The sequence below is a fragment of the Notolepis coatsorum genome (genome assembly GCF_963971535.1).
Source record: "Notolepis coatsorum genome assembly, contig: SCAFFOLD_211, whole genome shotgun sequence".
Lineage (NCBI taxonomy): Eukaryota > Metazoa > Chordata > Actinopteri > Aulopiformes > Paralepididae > Notolepis > Notolepis coatsorum.
The window spans coordinates 79,485-98,698 of record NW_028171919.1 but is presented as its reverse complement, the minus strand read 5'-3'; the positions used below and the strand labels follow the sequence as shown (position 1 = coordinate 98,698).

At 42.9% G+C, this 19,214-nt stretch overlaps 1 protein-coding gene across 1 annotated transcript in view; it reads right to left on the bottom strand.

Annotated features, from left to right (window-relative positions):
* Positions 1-5,913: 5,913 nt before the first annotated feature.
* guca1d (guanylate cyclase activator 1d) overlaps positions 5,914-19,214 on the bottom strand; it is a gene marked incomplete at both ends in the record, with an annotated part of 30,808 nt that continues 17,507 nt past the window's right edge. Inside the window, 2 exons of the mRNA XM_084339087.1 lie at positions 5,914-6,041; positions 8,618-8,705. Coding sequence (XP_084195213.1) covers positions 5,914-6,041; positions 8,618-8,705 — 216 coding nt within the window. The remainder of the gene's footprint in view (positions 6,042-8,617; positions 8,706-19,214) is intronic.

Here is a 19,214-nt window from a genome sequence, read left to right as displayed (position 1 = left end):
GGCCCAGACCAGCCCAGGCTAAAATCCACAATCATCTCTTTAGTTTTGCTGACGTTCAGGGAGAGGCTGTTCTCCCGGCACCACAGCGCCAGGTTCTCTACCTCTCCCAGGTAGGCCCTCTCGTCGTTTGCAGAGATCAGGCCCACCACAGCTGTGTCGACAGCAAACTTGATGGTTGTGTTCTGTGTTGCTGTTCCGCTGTGCCACACAGTCATGTCATGTGTGTACACTACAGCGAGTAGAGGAGGGGGCTCAGAACACAGCCCTGGGGGGCACCCGTGCTGAGGGTGATGGATGAGGAGGTGCTGCAGTTGCCTGCTCTCACCACTTGGGGTCTTCCTGTTCTGAAGACTGAGACCTTAACCATAAAAGATGTGTTTAAGGGCATTTTCACACCTGTAGTTTGTTTGCTTTGTTCCGATTCAGGGACTAATATGATACAATGTTGCACTTGCCCCTCGGTTCGGTTTGTGTTCACACAGCTGTGTTAATCAGCGGACCAAAATGTGTAAACAAACGCCACGCGTTTGGTCCGATTTTTCTAGGGATTTTTACAGTCTTCCCTCAGGATGTTTCTTCCCTCGCAAATACACAAATCACAAAACAAGTATCGGAAATGGAGCATCAGCAGCGTGTATGGATTATTGCTTTACTTGGAATTCTCCGGTTTGATACCAGTGTTCAGTCTATGTCCACGAACAAAATATTCAGTTTCAATTGACCTTGAAGGACGATAGGAGAGGGTTTAGCACTCAAATATTTATTACAGAGTGAATAGTCAATATTACAAAGTATAGGGGGGTCAGGTGGCGTAGCGGAGATTGCGTTCGTCACCAACACCGGAGACGCTAGGATTCGCCTGTTTGAATCCAGCTCCCGGTGTTGCTATCAGCTTGGCTGGCGTCTCGCACCAACCGACCTGTAGGAGTCGCTGTCCACAACGCCCGATCCCCACCCATCAGTTTCCCACCCCCTAATACGGCCAATGTGTATTAGTACGGACGACCAGCTAAACTGAAAGCAAATGTGGAGCGCTGGGCTCGAACAGGCGAGCCCAGCGTCTCCAGATTTCGTGGCGAGCTCCTTGCCCACTACGCCACGTAGCCGCCCCCATGTACCTCTCTGAGATTTAATAAAGAACAAAGAAGGGAGTCTGCATGATAAATCATGCGCTGGAAGACAGAGAAAAAGAGGACAAAGGAAAGGCTCCACTTTTGCAGGTGGGTCGGTACGCAGAGTCTAGGAGGCTGTAGATTTAACCTCTGAATGATATTGACATCACAGGTTTTAGTCTTACTTCTCTGGTTTGGGAAATGTGTTTTGTTCACGTTTTCACCAAGAGACAGGCAGTCAGAATTTGTTTAAAAACTTTATTTGTAAGGCAGCACAAAGTATGATTGGTTAACATCAACTTCCAGTTAAATGTATACATTTTCTTCTGTCAAAACAGTTCTATTGCACAATAAATATAGACAATAGGTCATAGCCTGGAGATTGACTCTAAATGAAACAAATCTGGAGAATTCAAAGGATGGTCTCTCCTCATTTCTAAACAGATGCCAACCGTCCTTGTGGAATGTCAAGATATCTGAATTCACTTCAAAAACAACATTCAATATTATGTACATTTTCAAACATTCCTCCCTATAGATCTTATCACATACTGTACATACCTGCCCCTTTTCACTGTATAAAAATAAAAAGATTTAAAAGTCCTAGACCTAGAGGATGTGTGACCCACATGGATTCAAACCATGGGTCGCCCCCGCATGGGAAAACCAAACATCTAACGGTCAGCCAAAGAGGAATCTTGCCTGGCTAAGGGAGATATTAGGCTATTGCTGGGCTTCGGGCAGGGCTGCTTTGCTACACCCACCCTCTGTTGAAACCCCTTCTGGGCCTCAGCACCACTGTAAGCCACCTGGATTTGAACGGAGTCGTCTGGATGGGAAATTAACATCTACCGGTCAGCCACAGAGGAATCCCACGTGGCCAGTGGAGATATTAGGTTTACTAAGCTTCAGACAAGCCTACTCTGCCTTGTCACCAATGTCTTACGGTATAGGTTACATGCTGGAAAGTGGGATTGCTGAAATTATCAACCAATGGTTGTTTTAAGTTATTTTGTTTATACTAGTATACTAACGTTACTAGTTATGTCACGTTTAAAAGGTCATTGCTTGTTACCTATTCTACCTTTGGTTTGGTGTTTATAAAATTATTTAAATGATCTGCAGGCCCATGTGTAGGACATTTCTTAAAGAATGACTGTTGTGCAAGGACCGGTTTTTCAAGTTTGGTTCTCATGAATGTTCATTTTGATGTTTCGATTTTTATTTATTTATTAGTTATTTTTCTTTGCCGCGTGGCACTTGTCACAATGTGTTTATGTACCAGCATTTCCTTTCAAGTTAATAACAACAATCCATCTTACTATATCTTGTTAGTTTTCAGCTAGTAGTAAGGGTCGAAGGAATGCTATACCTTATATTATACTTATGCAAAAAAAAAAAAAAGCTTTTAGGGCAACTGAATTGGATCCATTCAACTAAACTAATATTCTTAACAAGGATATTTCCCCCTTATTTTACTGTGTTTATTTTTACATTGATCTGTCACCGGCCACACCTCCAGGGACCACAGATGTAAATGAGCTATTTCTGGTGCAATATATATATTGTGCATTGTACCTGTCAAATAAACCAAAACTAAATCAAAACAAACACTAATTTCACTTTGACTGCTGCATTAGAGTTAAAACGGTAAAACGGTCACGATATGAAAAGGGATATGAAAATATCCTGCAATATGTTTGCACAAGAAATACAACAAAGACTGATGAAGGAAAAATGATGGTGATGATGGACTGTGACGGTGGTGGTGGTGATGCCATGGCCAGATTATACCACTAGGTGGCCCCAGGCCCTACTGTTCCTCAGGGGACATACCTAGGGGGGGGGGGGTCTGGGGGCACATCCCAGTAATGACATAAAAGAAACAGCTCTCAAATACTAATTTCTAGAGTTGATCAGAAAAAAAAATCAAATGCACGATACCTTAAACAGTATGCTTGGACCCCTTTCAATTATAAATCATGCTTGCACATATTCCAATTTCAATTATGAGATGATACAATTAATACAGAGGAAACTGCGGCTCTCAAGACCGTTGGTGATTATTAGGGTTCTCCTGTGATGGTCCGGGGCACACAATGGTATTGAGATGGTAGGGGTTGAGACTTTTAAGGTGTTGATTCATCCGTGCCGTGGAGTTTATGGCAAAGCTTGTTCTTAGTGTTTTCTTAGACAGTGTTCTTGGCTCCAAAAGGGACACCTAATTTAATCATTAAAACAAATTGATTGTTTGTGTCCTTGGTATGACATCACAAAGGGCAATCATTCTGATTGGCTTTATTTCCCCCCCAGCACCCAAATAACATCTCAGACTGCCAATTCTACACCAAGGCAAAACCCATTTTCCATAATATGGGATCTTCAAATAGCATACAGAATGCCAGTTAGATACAGGCCTACATGGTTGCTAATTATGAACAGAAATCCAGACACAGACTTGATATACCCAAGATCTGCAAAGTTGATCATCAGGTTGTTTGAACCATTATCTAATCTAAAAATAGTCACTGTTTTTATACTGAAAACCTCCTTCCATTATTTCAAAAACCAGACCACAGCAGCCAGGACTTTGAAAATAGTTAATACAATCAGATAGGCTTCTGAAAAACCTGGAATGCTCCTTTAGCAAGGCAATTTATTGGTCCGAGATGATTTCTCCAATCGATCTTCGTTTCATGAATCGGGACAGAACAACAGGGAAGCGGAGGAGAGACACGTTTGACCAGAGTGATGGTGCTGCTACTTGAATCTATGTCAGCGCTCTCTCTGTCTTCCCTCTTCTGGACATTGAGCTGCTGAGCCCGTCCTAAAAAAAGCCGTGGCGTTGGTGTAAATCTGGTCAGCGACGGCTCAGTACCCTGGAGCTGTTAACGGCATTAGGAGGATCAGTGACCCACAGATCAGGGATTGTTCTGGTATAGGTGTGTCACTGTGCGTCTGCAGGTGTCAGCCGCTCGTGTAGTTGAGGGTTTATGCACATATACTGTGTATGGAATACTAGAGTATACACACTGAACGGCCTAGTAACTCTTGGGAGATATAGAATGGTGGGATATTCATATATACCCTCTGCCGTATAACCTCAATTGTCTGTACACCACTTCTTCCAGCTTGTGCCTTCCTACAACCATTCACGTCAGCCAGCAGCAGCAGGCAACCGACATGACTGGGTCCCTGACAAAGTCCAGTGAATGGGCTCTCCCCCAAACCTACTTAACCCATATCATATATTAAACACATGTTTATTGTGGGGGCCCCCGAGGCCCCCCCCCCCCCCCCCCCCATTTATGAGTGGGCCTGGCTGGCAGATTTGTGAGCCAATGTGCTCTATCATTCCTCAGAAGGTGACCATTGGCCACTTGAGCACAGTAATTATTAACTGAATGAATTAAACGTCTCCTTCCAGGCTCACATACAAACATACTGCTACTCTTGTCGTATAGGAATACCAAATGTACCCTTGCTCTTAGCAGCCAACATGGTAACCATTTTATCCTGTAGATCCAAAAATAAATAAAAGCTAATAATTATTATTATTGTAACCACTTTTGAGTTTTGAGTGTTATGTGTTTAGTGAGCAACGGAACAACCATATCTGGGTGACATAAAGTTCATAAAATCGTTCCTGTAAGATATAAGATAAGATACTGTATAAGCATGTTTGGAAACCTGGAAAATTCAAAGGAATACATTTCCATTCATGGAGAGAAAGAAAAAGAAAAAATGAAATAAAGTATGGTGGAAAAAACCTTCCAAGAAATCTGAAGGTTATAGGGAGGTGTGGTCTGACCCGCGCGGTCCACCCATATAGGGATTTATCATTGGGAAAATGTATTATCGGCTATTGTAATAATTCTGCCTCATGAACATTGGCAAGCTTTCCATTTTTGCATAAAATGAGTTCCCTTCTATCACAAACATCATTGTTTAAGCATTTTTGGTTGAAATACAATTATTCGTAATTATTTTACGATTAATTGCGAATTGTTTCATGTTGAGCTATAGATTGTGGATGCATACACACAGAAAGGTACACCGTGCCAATGTTCATGCTTTATTTGTTTTAAAACGAGACGATTTAGAAATGTGGCCATTGGAAATACATTGCAATTTCAGGCGAGGTGGACCGCAGGGGAAACAACAATGACGTGACCGCTGCACCTCCCTATAGGCCCTTCTCATAAAAGTCACCAGATAGAAGTAATTACAAATGTTAAAGAAAGTCCCAGACCCGTGTTACCGAGCGGCCATTATGCTCTTATGTCAGGCAATGATGATAGACTTTTGAGATGGAATATATCCTTGCACATGATGCACAGTTTATAATTATGTCCAGGGAAATAATTTCCTAAATAGAGTGGGAACCCTGAATTCAGCACGGGAGACGGCTCGCTGACCTCACAGGCCACTTAGAATGTTGAGCACCAAAACACGGACTGCTGCGGAGCGTGAGAGCGTCCTCTTGAATATCCTTTCTTTTGTTTGTTTTGTATTTAAATCCAACATCAGTGTAGGTGTCAGAAGAGCGCCAGGATCTGAATGCTTCCCTTCATCTGATTACACACTATTTTTCCACACAACCACCTCGACATGTTCAGAGGACCTCTTGAAAGACACAACTGTCTTTGTTGGCAGTGCCCCCCCCCCCTCCCCCCCCCCTAGTTTGGGAGAGAAAACATCAGGTTTCCTTCAAGGTTCTTTTTAGGAGGTTGACCTCAAGCAGTCTTTTCTGTGGGGGGTTGGGGGATAATAGTCCCCTGTTGCACGAGGCATTGGGTTCTCACACCTTCTGCCGTCCTTCAACGATGATTATCAGTACTGGTGTCAGGTCCATCATTTTCTTCATCATATCCATGATATCCGCGTGGTCCTTGGCCCCTTCAATGAACTCCTCCAAGGTCAGCTCACCTGTGGGGGGTCCAAAGCAAAGACAAAAGAATATCGTTATCGGTTTTCAATTTTTTTTTACATTTCTATAACCTTTATTTACGCAGGCAAGCAAGTAAGAACAAATTCAGATTTTATTTATTGTCAAAAGTATGCATAATGTTGTGTTAATTCCACAACAAGAGATATGTAATGTTAATTACCTGAAATGATTCAAGGGGGGGACCCTGCATATATCGGTATCGGTTGATATCGGTATCGGAAATTAAGAGTTGGACAATATCGGTATATCGGTATCGGTAAAAAAGCCAATATCGAGCATCCCTAATAATAATATTATCTTCCAGGGAAAGAGAGCCAAGTCTCTATTCCGAGAAAGCGGAAGGGACACTGTGGGTGTTTAAATACAACCAGTGGCGGCTCTGCCACTAGGGGCGCACGGGCGCCGACCCACCTGCTGTTAAATCAGAGAAGAAGAAAATAAAACTTTTTAGTTTTATAGCCCTATAAATAATATAAACATGTTTAAAATGAATAATATTTACTCATTTTAAGTATGTTTGTATTTCCAATGCACAATATAACGTTATTATCTCAAATAAAAAACACTCGTTTTCCTGAGCAGGAAGTGACATCACGTTTTTTTAATTTTTTTTATTTTTTCGTATTTCTCGGCCCGGGCTAGACGCGATATCGCTCTGAGTGCGCGTCACAGTTTGATCGCTGTATCCGTCACAGCCAATCAGTGCATAACGCGTTGTGCGTTGAAATATGACTATTATGTTGGAATCCGGGCGCGATTTGAAGCGGTCTAGCCAGTAGCGTCAAGAATTTCTGTAGCCGCATTTCGCGGAGACGCTCTCTGATTGGCCGACGCAAGTATTTTTTTCCGTAGCAGAATTTCACAGAGACGATCTCTGATTGGCCGAATCCAATTTCTAATGTTCCAATTCTAGGTTATTCCTAGGTTGGTCCGTTGGTGGAGATAGTTGTGTTGTTGTGAGAATGATGCAGGCAGCTGTTTGTCTTAGAGCGTGCCGTGACTGCAAGTTCTTTAGACTGTTAAGCTTAGGCACTCTTTCAAAGTTGGTTATGGTTAGAGTTTGTCTTAGAGCATGGCGATAGAACACCAGGTAGTTTGCAGTCTGTTCGAGCGGAAATGGACAAAGGAATGTACTTGTGTTGTGCTAACAAGCTAACACTTGGCTAACAAGCTATATGGCGGATGCAGTCTGGAGACAGTGGACAGTGGTCTGGAATACATCAACAGTGGATTATACACGTTTATCAAGCTCTCCTGCCCTGGACGTTTCAACTAAACAGTGAGTCTCTCTCTCTCTCTCTCTCTCTCTCGCTCTCTCTCTCGCTATACACAGCTGTCTCCGCGAAATGCGGCTACGGAAAAAAGTATTGACTGTGCTTGCTGAGACGATAATTAATAGGCTAGCGATTCAAAACGCGCTGCTGTGTTGTGAACTATAACATTAATTTAGCTGCTGCTGATGCATAATGAATGAATGGTGAGTTGTTTAAAATGACAACATACATGTGTTAATTATTTGATTTGATTGATCCGAGAGACAGAGAGAGATTGCTCCAGAGCATCTCAGAGCATTACATTTTCAACTCTACCTATTAACGTGAACTGCGACCCACAAGGCACCAGCGGCAGCGGCCGCCACTGAATACAACTCTCGATACTACAGAAGGGAGAAGAAAAGGGAGAGCAGGTTTTTGTATTGTCACTGAGACATAGACAGAAAGCAGAGTTGACTATTAAATAGTTTAAAGGCTGGCCGGCCTAATCGTTTTAGAGTCAATAATATGCATGTATTTGTAAACGCATGGACTACTTTGTAATAAAACCACTCCTAAAGGAATCTGATCTTATCCGAGTCCGATTGGAACGACGAGGTTCGAGGAAGGATTTGCAATGAAACTTCAAGATGTGAAATCATGTAAACTAAGATGAGATAAGATATTCCTTTATTGATCCCCTTGGGGACATTCAGGCATCATATCAGCATGGGGGAGGAGGGGTACAGGTATGGGCATGGTAATAGTAGAAAGACATAAATGCAGGCAATATAAATTATAGTACAGTAGAAAAGTTTAAATAGGCAGCGCGAACAATATAATTAACTGAATATACGCATAATGAGCAAGTAGACAGTGTGATCAATTTGACATGCGATAACATGAAAGAGGTGAATGGATGAATGAATGAATGAATGAATGAATGAATGAATGAATGAATGAATGAATGAATGAATGAATGAATGAATGAATGAATGAATGAATGAATGAAAAACTTTATTTAACAGATTGCAGAATGGGTACAATACAGTACGGCTCAATACACACAATTGTCAAGGGGATGCAGACCAGAGAAAGACTTTCGTCTTGTTTACATCAGGGTCCCCCATTTTTTATTCATAGTGTTGGCATTATGGCTTCACGTGTGTCTTTTTACGGGTTCAAAAACCCACCATTTAAATTCTGGCTGCAAATTTTCCCCTTAAACCCGGCATGTCATGTAATTTGCCACAAGCTAGTTGACTTGTACTGTGAATATTTCTTTGGCCTGTGTTTCTTACCCTCTCCCTTTACATCAATTCTCTCAAATATGAGCGTGACGATCTCCTCTGGGTCAATGCTCCGGTCCCTTGTGATGTCCTGAACGGCCTTGGGAGAGGGAGAGAGAGAGAGAGAGAGAGAGAGAGAGAGAGAGAGAGAGAGAGAGAGAGAGAGAGAGAGAGAGAGAGAGAGAGAGAGAGAGAGAGAGAATCACTCATAATCCTCTATTGGACCCATAAATATCATGATGAATATCATAAATATCACACGTCTGAGAATAGACATAATCTAAGATTATGTAAAATCAGTACTCACATTATACATTATTTATATAATGTTGTATGATAACAATTTATAATAACACTACATACTGTATACACATATACTACTATTCTTCTTACTACTGTTTGTATGTAATTGTATTTTCTATGGAGGTTCTGCATAATGATGATGTATTTATTAGGGAATATTGCACTCCGGTTACATATTGGTGCACGCACCGGAAAGGGAAGTAGTTAGACTACTGCTATCATGTAAACAGACACACGTTTCCCCCGGCTCATGACTTGTTTGATTATTGTCATTTCGCCTATTAAAGCAAGTGAACAAATAGAATGTTGTTCTTATTTATAATCAAACAAAAATTAGCTCAGCCAAGTGAAAGGAGGACACATGCACACGAACAGATCACGGAGAAAGGGGCTAGGAGACTGCAGCAAATAATGCCACCCGGGAATCTGTATAATACCCTAACAGATCACGGAGACGTCGGCAACTAACGCCACCCGGGAATCTGTATACAAACGGTGCCACCTGAAGGACAGAACTGGTAGATAAATCTACCTTGCTAATTTCGTGGAGCTACTGGGGAATACAGTGCCAATGACGTCTGTGCAAGTTGAATGCCCTGTCGAGGGTTGTGAATATGTAGCTGAGCATGAGGAGGTAGCAGTGGTAGTGGCCATGCTAAACCTACATGCAACGGACCATGCTGCAGCCAATGCCAAAATGGAGAAGCTCAGGCGCCCCTCTATAGCGCTAGCCGGGACAGCGGAGACCTGGTCATACTTTATAACCCGCTGGGGCGAGTATAAGAGGGGCACCAAACTCGTCGGACCCGATGTTGTCACACAGCTTCTAGAGTGCTGCGAGGAGGATCTGAGGAAGGACCTCACTCGCTCGGCGGGCAGGAGCCTGGTGGACAGTGATGAGAGAGATGTCCTCGCGGCCATGGAGACGCTCGCCGTCCGCGCGGAGGAGAACATCATGGCAGCCCGCGTGGCCCTGTCTAACATGCGACAGGGACACGAGGAGCCCATCCGGTCGTTCCACGCCCGCTTGAAAGGGCAGGCGGACACGTGCAAATACGAGATGAACTGTACGGGGTGCAATCGAGTCAACGACTTCACAGAGGAAATACTACGTGACGTGATCGCCCGCGGCATCGCGGACCAGGAGATACAGCTCGACCTGCTTGGTGAAAAGAACCAGGATATTCCGTTAAGGGACATGATAGAATACATCGAAGCAAAGGAGTCTGAACAGTGACATCTCCTTAGCAAATGATCTCAATACCTTCTATGCGAGGTTTGAGGCTGGTAATAACAACACCAGCCCACAAGCCACGGCAATGGGGGGGGGGGGGGGGGATCTGCTGATGGAGACTCAGTGTTCAGGGTAACAGAGCATGAGGTGAGGCGGACCTTTAAAAAAGTGAATATCAGGAAGGCAGCAGGACCGGACGGCATTCCCGGCCGCGTCCTAAAAGTCTGTGCCGACCAACTGGCCCCAGTATTCACTGACATATTTAACCTGTCCTTAGAACAGACTGTCATCCCCACCTGCCTGAAGAAGTCCACTATCATCCCTGTACCTAAAAAAAACGGGCAGACCCCAGGTGGTGAGAGCAGGCAACTGCACCTCCTCATCCATCACCCTCAACATAGGGGCCCCCCAGGGCTGTGTTCTGAGTCCCCTCCTCTACTCCCTGTACCCACACGACTGTGTGGCTCAGCGGAGTAACAACACAATCATCAAATTTGCTGACGACACAGTAGTGGTGGGCCTGATCTCTGCAAACGACGAGAGGGCCTACCTGGAAGAGGTCAAGGTCCTGGCGGGATGGTGCCAGGAAAACAGCCTCTCCCTGAACGTCAGCAAAACAAAGGAGATGATTGTGGACTTCAGGAGGTCGGGGGTCAAGGACTACAGCCCCCTCAGCATCGACGGGGCACCGGTTGAGAGAGTGAACAGCTTTAAGTACCTCGGAGCCCACATATCCGAGGACTTGACATGGACCACACACATTGACAGTGTTGTGAAGAAGGCACGACAACGCCTCTACTTCCTCAGGCGCCTAAGGAAGTTCCAAGTCAGTCAGAAGATCCTTAAGAACTTCTACTCATGTACAATAGAGAGCATCCTGACTGGCAACATCACCTCCTGGTTTGGGAATAGCACTGCACAAGACCGAAGCAGACTACAAAGAGTGACACGTTCAGCCGAACGCACAATTGGAGGGGGGCTCCCCACCCTCCAGAACATTTACAACAAGCGGTGCAGGGGTAAGGCTAAGAGAATCATTAAGGACTCCAGCCACCCGAACAACTGCCTCTTTGAACTGCTGCGGTCAGGCAAGCGATACCGGAGTCTCAAGGCGAGCACAGAAAGACTCAGAAGAAGCTTCTATCCCCAGGCCATCAGGCTGCTCAACGAACAATAAACACTATACAACAACCACCAAATGCACACAGCACACACATCCACATGCACACACTCACTTTAAACAAACAACACACTGCAGCACCCACTCTCCACACTTTAGATCACCTAAACACACTTTATATTTATTGATAAAGGATTTGCACTACAACTCGTACACCTTTCTGTAAATTGTACCTAAATTGTACCTTATCCCATTTCTGCTTTGCACTATATAGTATTGTATATTAGTACACTGCATAGTATATTGTATATTATATGGTAACTCAGTTACGTCTATTCTGCATCGAACATTGTACATATGTCTATACTGAACACTGTGACCTCATTTTTTACTTCTAATTTAAGAGTCAAGAGTTTTAAGAGTCAAGAGTTTTAATTGTCACGGCATACAAGTATACAATGAAATGCTTATATAATATATATAAGCAAAAATATAATTTACATGCTATACTATGTTATTTCATACTTATCTTGTCTAGCACAGTCTCTGGAGCGTAACAGTAAGAAGCATTTTGTATAAAAGTGTTCTGTACTTCTGTATGACAACTATTAAAGAAACTTGAAACTTGAAACTTGAGTCTGGAAAGCGGGATCAGCAGGATCTCCGCACCAGAGGGGCTACCAGGCCTGAGACACCGAAGGCCAAGCCTGTAGGAAGGTGCGATCGCTGTGGCAGGGTGGGCCCCGGCATTATGCCGGGCCCGGGGCGTACATGCAATATTTTTTGTTAATTTCATTGCAATTGTAAGTTTCATTTTAAACCTTCATTTAAACTCAAAAGGCAAGTGAGGTTTCCCTCATTTACAGTTACGTCAAGTGTACATAAATAAGCAAAAGAAAAAAGCATATAAAATCACACAGCATGCGGCTGGGTGGCGCAGCTGACAAGGCGCTCTTCACCAACGCAAGAGACACTGGTATCGAATCCGGCTGTCAGCGTTGCTTCCGGCTTGGCCGGCCGTCATACTGGCAGAGTCAGCGAGAGGGAAGCCGGCGAGGGTGGGTCCTGGTCGTTGTGGACAGCGACTCCTACAGTTCGGTCGGGGCGCCTGCACAGCGAGGGAAGGATCTAAGGGGGGTAGTGTGACCTTCCACACGTTACACTCCCCCAGTGAGAGTCCACGCTGCCAGGTGAAAAAAAGCGGTGGATTGGCTACTCATGTGTCGGAGGAAGCACGTGATAGTCTCCGCCCTCCCAGACCGACGGTAGGGGGTAGAGTGCGCAACGACCAGGAAGGGGATTGGGAATTGGCATAACGACTAACATTGGGAGGGGAGAAAAACGGAAAAAAGGAGGAAAAATATCATTCAAAAAAATAAATCACACAGCATATAAAATCATAATAATAAGACAACAAGAGGAGGCAAAAAGTAGGGATACACAATTAAAACACGTACAACTACAAAGGTTGGAGATCAAGGTTTTAAACTCTGGGGGGAGGGGATAATCTCAAACTCTAATTAAGGACTGTTTCATGAGCTAGTGGGCATCATAGCAAAATGCAGATTTACCCTGTTCCAAGCAAACTCGAGGGACCTTAAGGACCAGCCAGTCACTAGAACGGATTACATAGGTTCCAAAATTCCATTCCAATAAAGGTGTAATATAAGGAGGTAGCTTACCAATAAGTGCCTTAAAAATGAAGAAATACCATGCAGTGTTTGTTGCGCCTCTCCGTCAGAGGGCCAACCAACCTTCTCATAAAGGACACAGTGATGAGTGTAGTATCTATCATTAGTGATGAATCTGAGGGCAGAGTGATTATACAGAGTCCAGGGATTTAAATCAATACATAGATAAATCAATGGGGTACTCATCTGGTTGTTGCAATATCAGAATGTGATTACTGAAATGTGTCTGTGATACGGCTGCTGTGTAAAGGGAAAAAAAGATTGTATCCACTTTTTCTCTCCTTATTTTCTATTTTTCTCCCATCCCAATTTCACTGTTTCCAATTCTCCCCTGTCTTGAACGTTGCTCGCATATGCCCCCCACTGGCTGGTCGTAGGGAGGATAGAAGCCTTGCATCACGTGTCTCCTCCGATACACGAGGAGGCGGCCTGTCACATCTTTTCACCTGCCAGCGCGGACTCTCATTGGGCGAGGTGTAACGTGTGGGAGGCTCACACTACCCCCGCCACTTCCTGTCTCTGCTGTGCAGGCGTCCCCCAACCGACCTGTAGGAGTCGCTCTGAGAGAGAGCGGATTCAACATCCGTATTGTGGGAGTCCTGGAGGGGTCCGAAGGGAGCCGTCTCGTGGACTCCATGCCCGGCGTTTTGCAGCAGATTGTGGGCCTTGACGTTCTGGCTACCCCTCCATCGTTTGTTATTTTTCTTGTATTGTTGTCTTCAATGTTGTGTTTGTTTTTGAAAAAGGAAATTGAAAATAAAAATTTGATAAAAAAAACGAATAGGAATAGGCCAGGGCTGTACAACTGTGGTCAAGTATATACACTCATTTGAATAAAAATAAATAATAAAAAATATTTCATTTCAACCTTTATTTAAAACCGTAAGCCTCTGAGGTTTCCCTCATTTACAGAAACGACGATTGTACAAAATGTAAACAGTACATAATAAAAACAATATTCACAGGAATTTAAACACCAGAGTAAAAATAACAAACGTTTAAAATAATTTAAAAGATCAGCTAAAACAGTTACAGGTCACACAATGGTCTTATACGTTTAAACATACCGAGGGAAGGGAGAACCTCCAATTTTAGCGTGAGTTGAAGGACATTCCATGAGTTGGAGGCATCAAAGAAAAAGGCTGACTTCCCTAGCTCAGAACAAACTTGAGGAACCCTAAGAACCATCCAGTCATTCGATCGAGTTGAATAGGTTCCAATATTCCAATCTAACAAGGAGATATAAACAGGTTGTTTACCAATAAGGGCTTTAAAAATAAATAAATACCAGTGTTTGTTGCGCCTTTCTGCAAGAGGAGGTCAACCCACCCTATCATACAGGACACAATGGTGAGTATCATATCTGTCACCAGGAATAAATCTAAGAGCTGAGTGGTGCAGCATCCAGAGGTTTAAGAGTTGATGCCGCAGCATGCCTATAAATTACATCACCATAGTCCAAAACTGATAAGAAGACTGATTCAACAATTCTTTTTCTACTAAATAGAGGAAAATTGGATCTGTTTCTGTACAGGAAACCAATCTTCTGTCAATACAGTGTTGAATATTTACAGGATGGAATATTCAGCATGGCTGTGCAATTGAGCAGTAATGTGCAAAAAGTATGAACAGTGAAGTATGATAGTAGTATAATATTGTGTATAAGAAGAAGTATAATACCGTGTAGACTGAGCGCAACTATAGCTTACATCCACACCGAGCCTCAGACTCTCAAACAGTCAGAAGAACAAGGTCAACACTAACGAGATCATTCTACCAATGGGTTCATATAGCATGGTAGAAGCTTGTCTTAACACTGATTGGATGAGCTGGCCCATGAGATTGAGTGGCCTCTAATTTCAGGTCTAATCCAGCCTGCTTTTCTTTCAATTAATCTCACTGTGGGAGCTGTACCTCGGTACCTTAATAACTCTCTCTGTGATAACAAAAAAATATAAAAATGTATAATGTATAAAAAATTATTAATCATCAAACTTCGAACAAGGGAAAATATAATTTTTGAGACAAAACAATATTTGCATAAACAAATCGAACTATTCAAATATTTAAAAAAAATCGATGCCCATCCCTCAATACAATAACATGTTAACAATGGTTCTTGTGTTGTTTCTTGTCCTCCATACAATCTTTCCCAGTACCTGACTGTGCATTAGGGTTGTGTGCCGTTCACATTTGAACCGATACCGGTAACAGAACCAGTTCCCGGACCTTTTTTTCCGGTACTTAACTCTCACTGTAATAACAATTATTTTTGATTCCAGTTGTAAGAAAAGAAGACGTCCAAATTTCTCAATTTTAACATTTTGTTTTTTTTTATTATTTTTTTTATTATTTATTTAGAACATGTTGTTATTTATTTAGAACATTTTGTTATTTATTGTTGTAACACATCCCACATAATAAATCGCATGATCATGTTTTAAAATATTTAAATATCAACATTATCTGGCCAATCCTCAGTAAATACTATCAAACTCCTCTGACCTCGTCTGGTCTTTCAAAAAGACCCAAGAGACGGGACAGTAATATATATATATATATTTGTGGAAAAGGATCCCCCTTGTCTAGTAATATTACACTCTTATACTAAACATATAAAGGTATACCCAAATTTGGTACCGATCGATCTAGCGTGAATCGGTACTCGGTAGTGCCGATGTAATTTGGTCGGTCGGTACCCTTCAAAGTACCGAGTTCAGTACCCCTAAACTGAGTCTACTGCCCATTACGGCACATGCATCATCCCTTATTTGTACCATGTGAGCTGTGTGGGTGGTGGTCCCCCGGACCCTCAACCTCTGTGAATATACTGTAGCTCTTGAGCAAGGCACTTAATAATAAATATAATAAACTTTATTTGGATAGCACCTTTCATACAAGAATTGCAGCTCAAAGTGCTTCACCGTATAGCAAGAATAAAGACTGCAGACTATAGAGCATAAAATGAGCACACAATTGGCAGATCAAGAGCAATGCATGAAGTAACATCCCAATAGGCCACTTTGTTTACGGTTTGATACATTTGAAAATAGACAGTAATAAAGCGCAAAATAGAGTAGACAGAGTAAAATAGTGCAATAGTGCAATGAAATAGTTAGTCAAATAGAATAGACAGTCAAACAATGGCAATAGTGCAGTTCTGAATGACTGTTTAAACAGTTTAAAACCTGACAGTCTTTCTTCCCTGTTTGGGAACCTGCTTACCCTACAGACCCCAAGAAGTGCTGTATATTCTGTATTGTTTAATATAAATGCATTTTTTATTCCAATCCCGATTTGTATTTGAGATTCCCAAATCCCATCGGACTTGACTTCTTCGTGTCCCTCAGTGAGTGTAATACCAGCATTCAACTGTATGTGCCACATCGGTTTCTATCATCATCATCATCACCACCCACGCTATGCATAAAATATATAGGACCGCGGAGAGGCACGCTGAGGAGGCCGTGCAAACTGCAATGGAATATGGGGCATCTCTCTCTCTTTACCTAATATTTTGATTCTATCCTGACATTTTTCAGTTGGAAGGGCAGTCTATATGCGTAACGGTAAAAAAAAAAAGATTATATTTTATTTTCAAAAAGGGCACTTTTTTGATGAGGCTCAAAAAGGCAGGTGCTCAAGCACCCCTTGGCCTCTATGTGTGCACGTGCCTGCTAAAACCTGACAGTCTTTCTTCCCTGTTTGATACCCACACAGCCTAAAACCCGACAGTCTTTCTTCCCTGTTTGATACCCACACAGTTTAAAACCCGACAGTCTTTCTTCCCTGTTTGATACCCACACAGCTTAAAACCCGACAGTCTTTCTTCCCTGTTTGATACCCACACAGTTTAAAACCCGACAGTCTTTCTTCCCTGTTTGATACCCACACAGTTTAAAACCTGACCGTCTTTCTTCCCTGTTTGATACCCACACAGTTTAAAACCTGACCGTCTTTCTTCCCTGTTTGATACCCACACAGCCTAAAACCTGACCGTCTTTCTTCCCCCGTTGAACGAACACCCGGCCCTTTGCGCAAATTATATTTTGGGAATGGGTGAACTTGGAGTTTTCAATAAAATTCTGCACGCAAAAAAAAGGTTCTGCACGTGTGGTCGTTAGTATTCGTTCGGTACACAGCCGTACTGAACCTAAGGTCCAGTACTGAACCGTTTTGGTACGGATACGTGTACCTTTACACCCATAATGCTCAGCAATTCTTCCCTGGATAAATAAAGTACAGAGGGGTTTCTTGTTCACTAACATTGTTATGTGCGCATACAGTCAGGGTGCAATAAACAGTGTTGGTAAGTCACAGCCAATGCGGGATTGTGATAAATGTGTAAACCGTCTTAGTACATGAATAATGTTGGAAAAATCGAGTGCATTGTTTTAACGAAGAATGCATTGCAGTAAGGGCGGTTAGGTGGCCGAGCGGAGATTGCGTTCGTCACCAACCACAGCTCCGGGGTTGTCACCAGCTTGGCTGGCCGTTCACACTAATACAATTGGCTGTATTAGAGGGTGGGAGAAGCTGGCGGGTGGGTCCGGGTCGTTGTAAACAGCGACTCCTACAGTTCGGTCGGGGCGCCTGCTAAGCGCGGATAGGACCTGAGGGGGATAGTGTGATCCTCCCACACGCTACGCCCTCTCAATGAGAATCCGCGCTGCCAGGTGAAAAGAAGCGGTGATTGGCTGGACGTGTGTCGGAGGAAGCACGTGGTAGCCTCCACTCTCCCAGATGATCTGACTGTGGGGGGTAAGTGCGCAGCGACCAGGAAGGGATTGGGAATTGGCATACGACTAACATTGGGATGGGAGAAAATCGGAGGAAAATGGAGGGGGAAAAAGATAAAAAAAAAAAAAAAATGCATTGCAGTAAGTGTACACTTCTTTTCTACTGGTCGTTTAATTGGCTCAGACCACGTCCTTGCCATGTCATTGCAGAGAGACTCACAGAAAAACTCAATATGACCAGAATGTTTGTCCTTCACTATTGGGTCACTGTTGTGCGACTGTGTGGGTGCACCCACCAACAACGCGTGCATGCGTGTGTGTGTGTGTGTGTGTGTGTGTGCCATGATTACTTATTATTGTTATTTGTAACTTAGTATAAAATCAACTGGCCCTATGACCATAAATGTTACTTCAAGAACGAAAGAGTTAATTCTGCCGCCATCTTGATAACGGGGCAAATAATGAGACCTGACTCCGTGAGTCCTTAGTTGTTACCTGGCAACCACTCACGGCAGAGATCGTGATTCATTTTAAACATCTCTAAAACTCACATTTCACCTCAAAACACAGTAGATTATCATTTTCACTCAACATAAAAATAACAATCACAGTTAATTATTTCCTCTGAATATGTTTGGTTTGTGGCAAGTATTTTTGTTGTTGCCGCCAACTTTTAGCGTTACAAATGTCTCCATTCAAAACCTCCCAGAGTGTTCCGTCTACTACCCCATTAGAGTGTCTTTGGCTGTAATTGACTAGATTCACACAGCGGCCATTTTGCGCTTATGTTATGGTCAGGTTGGGAATGAGCCAAGGAAACTATAAAAGAAGGAAGGGTCATCGTGTGACTGTAGCGTGTGAACGTACATTGGTGCCAACTAAGTTCGACCGACATCGAGTTGAATGGGATCGTCTCCTCGTTTATGACATTTAAACAGGTTAGGGGAGAGTGGGGTAAGTAGTGCCAAGGGGCATGTAGTTCCACCACTGTTATCTAGAAAACCATAGAAGAAGTTGGTCATGTGACAACATATTTTTGAAGAGGCATCCATTTCACTCAACCTGCAGAGAAGGGACACACCTGGCTTGAGAGGTAGGCACATTTAAGTTAAAAAATTGCCCTCCAAAGTAAAATTTGTATGATCAAGGTTTTTTGATTGCTGTGTTTGAACAATTATAGACAACTTTGAAAACAGTTCACACATGTTTTAGTGCTTTAGTAAGCTACACCATGAGTCTATACAGTTAGCATGATGCTAGCTCAAAACAGCTGGGGGATGCATTTTTTTCAAAATGGTAGGCTTGGGGTGATTTGTGCCAAAGGGCCTGGGTTAAGTTGTGCCAGATATTCTCTTTGTTAAGTTGCCCCAACTTATAATTATTAACTATATATATTACTTTATTGTATTTATTGTTATTGTACATTGTATTCTTACATTTGATCACTAAAACGATGTTATATTCTTAATTTTAGACCAAAATCCATCATGCCACGCAGATATACAAACGGAAGACAGACAGG